The sequence below is a fragment of the Theobroma cacao genome, chromosome 9, assembly GCF_053813885.1.
Source record: "Theobroma cacao isolate CCN51 chromosome 9, ASM5381388v1, whole genome shotgun sequence".
Taxonomy (NCBI): Eukaryota; Viridiplantae; Streptophyta; class Magnoliopsida; order Malvales; family Malvaceae; genus Theobroma; species Theobroma cacao.
In genome coordinates this window covers 9,500,476-9,514,418 of record NC_142647.1, presented here as the reverse complement: position 1 = coordinate 9,514,418, position 13,943 = coordinate 9,500,476, and the positions used below count along the sequence as shown (strand labels likewise).

Here is a 13,943-nt window from a genome sequence, read left to right as displayed (position 1 = left end):
TTGACTTATATATTTAGATCCGTGCCTCAAATCGACTCATATCCTTTAAGCTTTCTTCGCCAGACCATTCATCTATGAGTATTCTTTGTTAGAAAGAAAAATTTTTAAGCATTTTGGAGTGATTTTTTATACACGAAAAAAAAAACCTTTGAGCGTTTTAAGCATTTTTAAGCATTTTGGAATGGTTTTTGATTATGAAGAAAAACTTTTGAGCATTTTAAGTATTCTTTGTCAAATAAGCATATTCGTTAATTATATTGTTAAATGAAATATGGTGTATTGTTTGACATTATTGATTTTGTTAAATGGAATTAAGCAGTTTTGATGGTTTTTAGGCATTGCATAATCGGTTTTTAGGCATTGCATAATAGGTTTTTAGGTATTACATTATTAGTTTTTACGCATTGCGTTATTAATTTTTAAGCATTAAGTGACTAGTTGATATGACATTACATGACTGGTTAATAGGCATTACTTGACTAATTAGTAAGGCATTGCGTGACTAGTTAGTAAGGCATTGTAAATAGTTAATAAGGCATTGTGACTAGTTAATAAGGCATTGCATGATTGGTTTGTAAGGCAATGTGACTAGTTAGTAAGGCATTGCTTGACTAGTTTTTAGGCATTGTGTGAATTAGGTTTTGTCTAAAATCAATCACACAATGCTTAAAAACCAAAGATGCAATTATTAAGTCACGCAATGCTTAAAAACTAGTCTCACAATACTTAAAAATCAGTGACACAATATTTAAAAATCAGTAATGCAATACCTAATAACTAATTAATTTGCCTGCTCATAATCTGGTTTAAGTTGCTAAAATCATATAGCGTTCTAATTTACAAATATTTCTAATCAATCTCAACCCTTCAATTTTTAGGTTCTATAAATAAATCAATAAACCTAAAAACTTAAAACACATATATTGATGTCATATCTGCTCTTTGGAAAAGTGAGAAAGAGTTGGATGGCATGGTAGACAATATTTGGTAAGAGAGAGAAATCAAGATTTAATTTTGAAATTTTTGTCTAGATGACGGAATAGAAAAAACTAAAACTATTTTAATATGTCTGAAATTATTTAAAGGGTATTGTTGTCATGTCATGTTAAAAATTAACTAAAAATAGTTAAAATTATAATAAAAGATAATTTTGAATTGAGTTTACGAAGAGAGTTATTTTTTATAATTTTATATATATATATATATATATATATATATATATATATATGTATATATATTATTACAAATAGGAGGCTAAGTACTGCCCTTTTGTGCTGTCATGTCTACAGGGCAGGTTAGTTCCACGCCTCTCCCTATATATAGCATATTTCTTTCCCTTAAAATCTCTCGTATTCGAGATGAGATGGGTGCCTTTGGATTAAGAGTTAAAACTAAATTAAATAATATTATTATTGAATAAATTTTAGTTAGATTGCTTGCAAAACAATCATACATATATACAATTTTATAGTATAAAATTGTAAAATCTAGTAAAAGAAATTTCTATTAATGCGTGGAATTCATATATATATTTTTAATCAAATAATACAAACTATTAAAAACAATCTTAACTAAAAATTAAATTTGATTTTCAATTTGTTCAATTGCAACCTCCACTTATTTTATTACTTGATACTAATTAAAAAATTTTGAATAGATACCTATATAACATTATTGTTAAATATATGTGAAATAAACATGGTTAAATTTTCAAATCATCATTATTGGTTTTATTAATTATCACACATAGTAAGAAAAAATGATAACAACCACTAAAATTGAGTCAAAATATATATATATATATATATATATATGTATATCTTATAAGAAATCAAACTTTGTTATTAGTGATAAAACACTTTTATATATAATACAATAACCAAATTAATAACAATAACTATAAGCTATGGAAAGTAACTTTATTTGTACTCAAACTTTAATATTTGCATACATATAACAACTTAATAACAAATTAGTGTTAACTATATAACTTTTTCTCAATTAGGTATATTAAATAAGTGTTTATTGACAAACCTAACACTTACATGTTGACTTAAGTTAGGTAATTGTTAGGTAATTATTAAATAAATCTTAACTATTACATTATTCACCCCTTTAACAAAAAAAATATAGTTAATATGGCATTTCACCATTGAAATTTAAATGCCATACACTTCTGATCGTTACTAAAATTCTTCTGTCTTGAAAAGTATTGTTGAATTATTCAATTTAGTAAAGACTCTAGTAAAGAACATTCAATCAGATATTTATGGCTTAATTTTTGAAATGGATATATATTTTGAGTGGTTCACAAACTACTATATTTATAATGAGAGATACTTCTAGTGAGAAGAGATATTTCTAGTGGTTCACAAAGTAATGTTGTACCTTTAGATGATTATGAAACGTACATTGAATAATGGAGTCTTGAGCAGACAAGTTAAGGAATTTTGGGTCCAAGTAAACCAGCCTTAGAAAAAGTGTTATGCAGTAATCATTTGAGTGATAAATGATTTGATAAGTCAAAGGCAAGGTAGCCACGAGTATTTGGGAAACTAAGGACAATTACGGTTGGATTAAATTCAGGGATCAAATTTTTATAAGTGGGAGAGAATTTAATTTGAATTCTCGGTATGATAAAGTAAATTGAAAAACTATCATAATAGGCTCAAAAAATAAAATAAGTGAAAGGAGGAAATAAAAGAATTATGTTGATGATATCTTTGAGTCAATTAATTCAAATATCACCTTTAGCATGCTAAATTGAAAGGATTATTATGCATATCAAATTACAAGAACGAGAAAATAAAAAATAAAACAATGAAAGGAAGAATAATGTAATTGTAAGAGTAAAGATGCAATTATATGAAATAATAATGTGATTGAATGAAAGAAGATGAAATTGCAACAAGAGGAAAGTAATAAAATATCGAAGGGGACTGACAAGAATATTGATAATTTGATTCATTAAGAGGTTGTAAGAAGTTATGCCATCACGTCAAAGGGAAGCTTTGTTAATTGGCCAGCAATGAGTTCAATATGGCAGACCAAAAATTAAAACTCTACTCCAAGTGATGTGGGGATCAGATTTTATGGGATTTCCTTTCGTTTCATCAATAATTTGATTATATAAAAACTAGAAGATAATTCTTTTTTTTATTGCTCTCTTCTGGCACCAAGATATATAGGAGGATAATTACACGTTTTGTCATAAAAGCTATTTTTTTTGTTTTTTTGGATTATTATTAGGACCACAAGCATATGCCAAAACTATAGTTGTACTACAAATTGGATTGCTAGTAATTCATTTATTATTTGTACATATAGAAGGTATACGGAAATTTAAACCTTAATTATTCTTTTGAATTTCATATCACGAAAAGTCTTCTGCCAAACAAATTAAAGACTTGTTATGACGTATTGGCATTAGATGAATAAAGAAAAAATCTTCAAAAAAAATAGTTTAAATTATTTGTTTGCAATCCAAATTTATGGTTGCCGAATTGTAGTACAGCGGCCTGCAACGGGAATCGGGTCCCGACTCTAATCCTAGAAGCAGAACCGCCAGCCCCGTACTCAGAAAGCTTACGGCTCATTATAATCGTTACTAGTAGCCGCGTGTAGCATGACGGCCTAGCATGTGGCCACGGTTGGCGCTACGACTGCCATGGTATTGGTTAATAATATATACATATAGACCTGTAAAAATATGGTTCTCAATTTTTTCAATTCAATCTAATTGCAAACTTTGTTAATCTTTGACAATTAATAATAAAAAATATATATTGCCTTTGGGCACATCAGCCTGTGTTAGCTGTCGTTGGTTATTGGCACATCAACGAAGTTAAAAAATATAAGTTAATTGGAGTCTATAATTTTCAATTTTGATTATACAACTCGGCTGTGAGCAATGATTATGCCAACCCTCACATTATATTCCTGGAGTGGCATACTGAACAACAAAATGGAGGCGTTGACTTGTTATATATACAATAGTCCTTCAACTTCTGCAGGTCAAGTCTAATAATTTAACACTGCTCAAGGACAGCACTACGTGATTACATCTCCATTCATTGTTCAACTGTGTCAGCAACCGTAGAACTAGAACAAGGTTTAGAGATTAGAGGCCCCATGCTGCAACACTTTCAGTCATGAGCTTTTTGCACTATCTGAAACGAATGTCAGAAGGTTGAATTCGCGATCCAGGCTCCATGAAGACTCGTTCTTGTTGTTGATACTGAAGGTATATTCCTGAAAGTACCCGTTGTATGTTATTAAGGATACAACGGCCCTAGGAAAAGCAATGCGGGAAATAACGTGAGTAGATAGATAGGAAGATAACGACAAAAATAAGCAGACAGTAAGTCCTAAAACAATGTACATTGATGCAACTTCAATACATGCACATGCATGCATGACTGCAGCAGCAATGTCCAATCTATAGATAAAACATAAGCACAGCAAAGGAACTAATAAAATAAGTCGAGACAAGATTTCAAAATAATAATTAAAAGCTAACACAAGAAGTACCTGAATGCAGGAACTACTATATTCCACATAGAGTGATGCCAGAAGACCTAAGACCTTCAGTAATCATTGCTAAATGCTCAAAATATAGTCATTCTAAGCAGCATTCATTGACTCGGTGCATAACCAAAGTTTAATTACTATGGACATCCAAAGGTCTGCTTTTGGACTGGCAACATTTCTGTTCAGATAAGCTATGCATGTTCTCATGATAGCAAATAAAACCACAATCATAACCTAATATTGATTTGTGGCTGCACTCCACATTATTTTACTGCTAATTACTCAATTGATTGCAACTCTACTTTCTTACATCCAAATCCTGAAATTTAACATACCAATGCACTCTTAGCCTTCCTTAGAGAAATTTGTACCATCCTTTCTCAGTAGCATGATTATCAAAAATACTACTCAGGGAAACCATCTAAAATCATTATGAATCACACTAACCCTCAAACCACTTTGGTTGCATTAAAAACAAATGGCATGAGGCAGGAAACACAAGATGCAAGAAAAGTTAACCATTAACCTCTTGTTCCATGCTTCACACAAAAAGCACTTTTCAGTACAAGTGATCAAATGGTTCCGTTATGCTTAAATGCAGAAGAGACGTCATAGCATAACATATATCTATATCAGAACTCTATAGAATTCATAAAAAGTTTGTAACCTCAATTAATTCATCATCCCTATATACAAAATGAGGAAAAAGAAAAGGTTATCCACAGTATAAAATGGCAAGTAGAAGAGAACACAGGAAAATGAATGCAAAAAGACAGAGGAGAAGAGAATACAATTTTGAAGCTGAGACTCAACATCTGAAAACTAACCTACAAGATGAAAATTCGGATGAGGATGCATCAGCAATCTTGTCTACCTTGCGAACCACCGCATAGCTGGATTAGAGCAAAGCACCGTTAGCACATCTAGTCAAAACCATAGTTCATCTGGCCATGTCAAACACAATTACATGTTGTCTATATCCATGAACCTATATTTTATGAATATATTTAAAAATAAATAAGGCTCCGTTTGTTCAATGTTTTTGCTTGTATGTTTTTTGCTTCTTTTTTACGAAAAATGTATAGAAAGGAGAAAAGCAAAAAATAATTAATGAACAGAAAACAAAAGACAAATAGTAAAAAGCATCAACCAAATGAAGCCTAAATAATATTGATAACTCTTGCTCAGATTAAGTTAATCAGGATATTGCGCTGTTAAGGAGATGAACAGATCCTTGTGTACCATCATAGTCTAGTTTTGCCCCATATAAATTTTTAGTCTTTGATAACAAAATAAATGACTCATCTAGAACTAAAAAAGGTCAAAGGGTCAATTTAATGAATTTCATCTTCTTTGGCAATTACCCAAGCATATTTGAGCATGGTTCTACAAGAAAGAAAGGAAAAAGTAAATTAGTTTTAAACATATGCCCATGATCAGATTTTGAACTACTTCAAAAGTTACTTAGGCTAATATGGATCATCGAGTTTGTCACCAGTTAAGCTGCTTTCTATTGTGCTGATGAGCTAATAAATTCAATAAATCAGTTATAAAGTGCTTTACCTTCTGACTCCTGCAGAAACAGCAGCGTGAAGCACATGATGGTCAGCTGGATCTAGTGCATCATTCACAGAATCAGGTAATATTGATCCAAGAAAACTACTTGATCTTTTGCACCTACTAAGAATTAAAAGTTCGAGAAAGAAGGTCAATAAACTCCATAAAACCTTCATAGAATTTAGATTTATGGACTGAACAAACGCAGTGCAACGATAGACTGCCTAGAACTTGTGTAAGAAATAGCTTCTGTCCGTATGGAAAAATATGAGACCCTAAGGCTTCTCATGACCACAGAGAACTACCCTGAGGTTAGCAATATTACACTGGCCTCATTTCAGGTTACACCTAAACTATAACAGATACCATTCATCATTCAAGCCTGAAAGGTGAAGTAAAATATTTCTTATGGCTCCCAAATATTCCATAAACTAAAAATTTCCCTGAAATATTGAGAAAGCAGGCAGAACCATTTCTTCATACAGCATAGAGAAAACAGACACATTATTCAAGAGAAGAACACAATCTTCAAGTAGTCAAACAAGGGTGAAAATATCTTTCAAACCTATTAACCTCTATTTTGTGATGCACAACAGTATCGGATGGGAGATGTGTAATAGTGCTACTTAAGTTCCAAGGGTCTCTGCGCAATTGTAAAAAATAGTTATAGTAAAATGTTAAAATTACATATAAAAAGGGCAAAAGAACAAAAGGATTGAAACTGAAAAGCTAACAAGATTAACATTTTTCACAAACAAAGAGGAATCTGAAAATTAAGGACAAGGGAGTTCCATCATGTTCAAAATGTTAGATGTTGAATAAAAGGGATTAAAATTGCACATAGTATATATACATTGTAGAAACAATATTTATTATATAACATAATAACTGCTGTCGGTGCTAATAAAAGGTGAAAGAATCTTGGCATGTTTCAAATTTTTTTATAACATAGGTAGTTAGATACTAAGCATATTCATGTCAGAAATATGTTCCAGTCTACACTAGAAAGAGATTTTTATTCATAGCCCTCACCTCTGATTTGTAGCAAACCCCAGAGAGAAAATGTGAACAGAACCGGAAGAACTCGTGGCTGCAAGAATATCGGGAAGTTGCAATGATGGTGCAAATGACAATGAAAATATAGTCGATGGGTATCTTCCCCTCCGGAAACTATATGACTGAGAAAATAAAGGATGGTTAGATTCCATACGTGAAGTGTAAAATTTGGGTGGACATAAATACTGCATGTTGCTTGAAGGAATTCAGTTTATTACAAGTCGCAGGAGAGCTAGTGGGCATAAATCACTCATCATAAGTAGTATAAAATGGCTACATGGCACTACAGCAAGGGCCGTGCTATTTGATCAGTGGATTTAAGAAAACAAGATAGACCACTAATTTGACCCCAGATCTACTAACATTTGATAGCAAGTTTGTGCTTTTACTCATAAAATTGCTAGAGATCTCTTTAAGTATACAATTAATTAAGACTGATCAATATGTTTTCTCCAACTGTTACAAACTAAGAAATGAGTAAAGATCATCTCTTCAAATGTATATACTCTGCATGAATGTGCCAATAAACAAGCACCAAATGAAGTTTTGGTTTGGCTCTTAATTCTTCACTCCAATCTTTGCTCATTTTTCTCCTTACTTTGACTGAAAACAATTTAAAAGGTTACATTAGCAAGTTTGTCTTTGAATTCTGCAGCATAAGGACATCATGTGATGTCAAGTTTACGTTCTATTTTTTAAGCAAACAAGTTATGAGTGTGCCTATAACAGCCTGCATTTGCTAACGCATGTACTACCAAAGACACACTTCTTATTCAGGTTCTATCAAATACATGATGCGCAATTCTTTACCTGAGTTGCTTCTGAAACCAGATGAACTCTGATTATCGTTCCCTGTTCAGATGCTGTTGCAATGTATGTCCCATTGGAAGATAAAGTAATCGCAGCCAAAGGAGACCGGTGGGCATCAATCTGCAATTAACTCAATAAATTCAAAATTAAAAAGAGATTAATGTAAAGGATTAAATAGCAGAAAGAATAAACAACAGAATGAAAATCTCTTCTATACAGGGGCAATCATAAAAATGTCAAAGCAATATAAAACAACAGAGAAGTAGATATGAGCAAAAATGGTAATTCCCTGCTCAAAATAAGAATGACAGTAGCAATTCCCAAACTAAAAACATTCAGGTCCAAAAATTATAGATTCCTCAGTCAGAGGAAGGTAAACACAAAGAAATCACTGATAAGGGAACGTAACAATTAATAATAGAAGCCAAGGTGCTAGAGAAATTCCATCATTTGTTCATAATTTATGATGGCAGAACCTGCTGAATTTTTTATTTAAAAAAATGTTTTTCCATAATCTAAACACTTTGCACATGATAGCTATCACGCCTAATGTTTTATAGAAAAATACACAAAAAATGATATCACATTACATGCACCAGGTTTTTGAAGTTATTGTTATTGGGGATCATAAGCTGAAAAGAATGCAGAATGCTACCTTGTATATAAATATATTTATCAGAAAATGCAAATTGAAATGAGGTTAACCCTAAATTCAAAAAATGAAACATGGTGGCTAGTCAAATGTAGCATAAATAGTCAACTGTGCTGACAGGCATATGTGAATCAGATTAATTAGAGTTTCAAAAACTCGACTGCTTCCTATATCACGTTGGTGCAATTTCTGGCAGACAAGATATATTTAATCCAGTATGACAACAAAGCATCCTGGAGTCCTGATTCGTTAAACACATAATATTCAAATTAATCTGATGAGAAATTTTGCTGTCACAACCTCACAATGTGACTGGAGCTCCATGACATTGTACACTAATACAGATCCTTTGATTGTACTGGCAGGAAGAGCCAAGAAGCAACCATCCAAACTAGGGGAAAATGCACAAAGTCCTGAAGGATAGAAAATAACAAAAAACCCTCAGGAAATCAAATAACGAATGCTTCTTTCAGAAGTATTTAAATGACTCACAATGCCTTCTCAGTTGCCCCAACTGTACCATTTTCAATTTTATAATTAACTATCAACAATCACCCATCCAGATAGAGTACACAACTTTTGCATGGACTAGCTGCTCCCTCTGCTCTTCAAAAGCACAAAGATGCATGCAGATTGACGATAGAAAATTTGATACTCTAATATGTGATTGCGTTTCTCCATCTTCTTATTTAAGAACATTCTATAACCCCTTTCTTATTTCAACATGTCAGAAGTATTCATAAGAAATTTGATTCATTAACTGAAAGGAGATCCAAAATATAATAAGTGAATAATTTTGAAGGACTGAAAATAACCTTGCTACAATTGAACTTTTGCCTATCTCAGAGTGATAGTCATGCTCATCTTGCAACAAGTTGCTGCATTAAGAAACAATTCAGACCTAAATCTTATCCAACATAACTCTCCCCAAAGCAGTTCAGCAAACAGAGAGCAGAAAAGAAATCAGACTTAGCTAGGAACATAATGCTTTGCTTGTTTAGAAGGATGGAAAATTTTTCAATCCAATGGCCAAATTTCACAACCTCCTTCCTGTTTTATATAGCATCACCATTGAAATCAAAACTTTTCCATCCTCCCTACCACATGAAGCAAATAAATCAGACACATTCATTACAAAACCTTAAGGATGTTTAAATTTAGCACCAAAGGTACAAACCACCTTAAAGTAGCAATGTATTTAGGTTTCCAACTGAATGACAATTTCAACATGGAATCATGTTTAGCAAAGCAACACACTCCATAATGGTCTCTGATATATCTTATAACTACTGTTTGGTAAACTCACCTCCAGAAACCAGTAAGCACCAAAAGAATTCTGTGCAGAAGTTAGTGTGCAAGGGGATCTTTAATTCAAATTATACACACCCTCAATAGAACCTCCTAAAACTTAAGTCACAGTTGGATTTTAAACAAAAATGGAATTACCCTTCTTTGGTTTGCATAGCATAGTGCAATTTCATCATATGGAATGCAGATCACTCTGAAATGGCAGAAATTTGAAACTTGCATGGATGGACCTATTCAATGGTCAAAAGAGCCCCCTCTCACTCCAAAATTGTGGATATCTCCAACTAAGAAAAATCCTATTAATCAGCTTTCCATTTGTCTACTCTATATTTAAGCCATCAAGTGAATATGAACTTCTCAAAAGTATTTAAGGATGAATGAGAAACCATGCAAAAGGTATTAGAATTTCTAAACTATATAAGAAGCTATCTTTCTCTCAGAAAACTATCGCTTCAGTTCCACATCCTTTCAGAATGTCATCTCTTAATCATTTAAGAGAATCTAAAATAAAACATGGTCTTAGAAGTACTACTTCAAGTCATATAAGCACCCATACAAATACTAGGATCAAGCAGTTTTCAAAGTCATATAAGCACCCATACAAATACTAGGATCAAGCAGTTTTCAAAGTTATTGTAAGAGAAGTGGTGTAACTAAATATGTCCCACTTGAAAGATTGCAAAAGCCACCTTATGTACACAACAAACACATTCTACCTTACCCTTTAGATTTGGCACAGTGTCAACAGTATCCAATATTTCAAGGCTGTTTGAGTCATATATGTACGTTTTTTCTTGCAAAACCACAACAAGTCTGCAATTATACAAATTGAGTATTATTAAAAACAGGAAATAATCTTCTTCAAAAAAATAATAATAATAATAATAATCATATCCAATAGCCTTGTCTAGATTTAATATGATGCCTGAGTCTAATGTACGAACCACAGTGCAATTTAGTGTGACTAACAGAAGTCAAAATGGAATCAAATCACAGTAATAGCATAAAGCCTGAAATGCTTACTCGATCTTAGAGACATACAAAACTGAAGCATGTGGGAAGAACCAAAAAGAAAACGGTATTAACTACCGAAGAAAAACTCTTTTTGCAATGTGATTGTTTGCCCCTTCCAAGATCTGTTTTAAACCCTATTTCAACTGAAACTTGCATTTTCAACTTGCAAACTTAACCAAACTCCCTTCAAAACTGTTGTTAAAAATACTAGTCAGTGGAATACCACAACAAAGATTCTCTAAAACCACCTACACAAAGTAATAAGTCAATAAAATGTATATGCAAGTATTCTCTGACTTTGACTTCACAATTACTATAGAACAGAAAGAAAGTTGTTGGTTGAGAAACAAGATAATTTTCTAGGACTGACAAAATGAAGACACCAACAAAGTAACACAGTTCTATCATGGAAAGGAATCAAACTACTTCCATACCCTCTTCAAGACCAATCGTGATCTAATTTTTATTTTTAATTTAATAAATTAACAAAATTATAAAATATCTTTTACATGGCTGTAAATCATTTTCTCTTGGACTTTCGCCATTGTGAAGCCCCACTCATTGTTGAAGAAGCATGTTTACAGGCACTGAAAACAAGTGCTAAACTTGAAAGTGTTTTTTATGAAATTAATTCATTATGTAATTTAAGGGAACACCATTATCTATCTATTAATGGAACCCCACCAATTTGAGCTATGAAAACCTGCTAAGGGCATGTAAGCACAAAAGAATATGAAGAAGGTTCCACCTTTTTATCCCAAAGATTAAATAAGTCAGGGTCAAAAGTTAAGCAGCTGGGCCATTACTACTGCCTTCCTAGCAAACTAATCTGGACGTAGTTGAGATTCTTTGCTTTCTGATCTAAAGGTACCAGTGCATCTCATAGTACATGTATATGAGGTGCAGCCCCATCCCTCCTCCAAAAAAGAAACTAGGAATGCACCGATAACAAGGTCTAAGGAAAGGCATAACAGGGTTCTGCCAAACTCAGGAAAGCAACAATTGCCAATAGGTCACCAATAAAGAGCCTCGCAACAACTAAGAAAGTTCTTAGGGCAAAATCCATTCAGTGTAAGAAGGGGTGAAATTCTCCAGCTAGTAAATAGGTAATCCCCAAACATCGAACAGTTACTCACAGACGTCATTATCCTGACTTGCAGGTAATATCACACATTTTTAAATTAAAATGAACTATATTTACCGAGTCAAAACCCAAACATTTTGAATCCATCCATAAAAGGAAGGAAGAATCTGCAGTAGAATTTCCAAATAAAAACATAATGGAGCTCCGAACTGCCTATCTTTTAAGCTAAAAGACAGTCTTTTTACCTTTTCCTATTTAAGCGAACAGCAAGAATCGAAGTTAGGAAAGTCATTTCTCGGAGAGGAGCACTGGTTGTAGTATTGAACAAACAAAGACGGCGTGGAGATAACGATGGCTGTAACAGTTCAGTAACAGCACCACATTAAGTAATTTATCAACATCTACACTATATATAATAATAATAATAATAATAATAATTTTTATTTAATGATCAAAATAAAAATCAGTGCAAACACATTCTTAAAGAAAAAAGGGAAATTTGGGGAGCACCTGTTCACCAGCTCCAACAATGGCGAGAAGACTAGAACTATACAGCATCTCAACAATAATGAAAGCTCCAACAGCTAGCGAAGTAAATCAAAATTAAATAAAAAGAAGAAGAAAACAATTAAGTTACTTAAAGCTTCGACCAAACACGCTCAGATTGAATAATACCAAAACGGATAGAAAATAAAAATAAAAATTTTGAGAAATTAACTTACCTCGTTCGTAGCAGAGTCTTCCGGTGTTCGAATCGAATATTTTGAAACCATCCTTAGTGCTTATTGCAAAACCACTACAAAATTTAAACCAAAATAATTAAAATATATTTGTAATCCATCAAAAAAAAAAAGCTTCTTTGAAGCTATAAACATTTACCTTATTGCAAAATTAAATGAAAAAAAAAGGAATTTAAATTTAAATAATTAAATTTGCCTGTTGTCTTGATTGAAGGAAGCGCACAGAATTGGGTACGAGGAGGACTGACGGGCCATTATAAAAATTGTTGCTACCCCGTGAAGGAATTCCGACTACTTTTCATCAAAAGAGCATATATAGTTTGTTCTCTCCTTTCAAAAAAAATTAAGAAGTTGGCATTGGAAAGGAGACGTAGCACGGTATCAAAGCGGGTGGTGAGGGTGGGTCCCAGGTCCCATCATCGTTGAATCCGAACCGCTAATCCCAGATCAGACCACTCCACGATTAGACCATGCCGGCGTGGTTCGATTATTCCACGTCAGTGCTTAAAGTGGGCCCACCATGGTAACTGTCAGGTTTCAACGAGGGCCGGGAGCTGCTTTAGTTCGAACAGTGCCTTGGAGCGGGAATGAAATTGGAGGCATAGGCTTTCGATTTCCCCTTCTCCTTTTTTTTTTTTTTTATTATATTTCTTTTATTACCATAATCGAGAAATTTGGCACCAACATATGCAACGAATTATTGGTTTAAACATTGTATAATGAAATGCAAAAATGTCAGCTGCCGCTGTTATATATTGGGTAAGAATGTATTTTGGGATACTATCAAATGGTTACATTACTCTGTATCTTTTTCATTCAAACTCTAGTTTCTAATTGTATTTATAAATATATGAATACTCCTAAATAATGACTTCCAATTAGAAATGTTTGTGAGTCAAATCGCACCGGTCACTAGATTTATTGAGTTTTCTTTTTTAACAAAATCAAGTTCAAGTTCATTTAATTATTATTTAATTATTAAATAATATAATATTATATTTTAAATACTTTATAATTAAAACTTAATATAATGCATTATTCTAAAAAATAATAATAAATTACTCGTATCAAATCAAGTTTTACACGAGATAGGTTTTAATGCATAACTATCGTCTTTGACTTTATTTTGTTTGTTATTTCTCATGACGTTCTAAATAATTTGCTCATCACAAATAATAATACTTCATAATTT

The 13,943-nt window shown here is 32.5% G+C and overlaps 1 protein-coding gene across 5 annotated transcripts; it reads right to left on the bottom strand.

Moving 5' to 3' along the window:
- Positions 1 to 3,736: 3,736 nt before the first annotated feature.
- Positions 3,737 to 13,339, bottom strand: ATG18B (autophagy 18 B-like protein). 5 transcript variants are annotated; one of them, XM_088809562.1, is made up of 11 exons: positions 12,948 to 13,333; positions 12,734 to 12,807; positions 12,522 to 12,595; positions 12,257 to 12,366; positions 10,635 to 10,726; positions 8,906 to 9,018; positions 7,954 to 8,073; positions 7,120 to 7,265; positions 6,094 to 6,210; positions 5,358 to 5,423; positions 3,737 to 4,251 (listed from the first exon to the last, which is right to left on the bottom strand). In XM_088809562.1, the coding sequence occupies exons 1-11, from the start codon at positions 13,004 to 13,006 to the stop codon at positions 4,182 to 4,184; spliced, it is 1,041 nt and encodes a 346-aa protein (XP_088665688.1). In that variant the 5' UTR covers positions 13,007 to 13,333; the 3' UTR covers positions 3,737 to 4,181. The 5 variants fall into 5 exon arrangements, with proteins under 5 accessions (XP_088665688.1, XP_088665687.1, XP_017983312.2 ...); XM_088809561.1 differs by having other exon boundaries at positions 3,737 to 4,291; positions 12,975 to 13,331; XM_018127823.2 differs by having other exon boundaries at positions 3,737 to 4,291; positions 12,948 to 13,328.
- Positions 13,340 to 13,943: the final 604 nt, after the last annotated feature.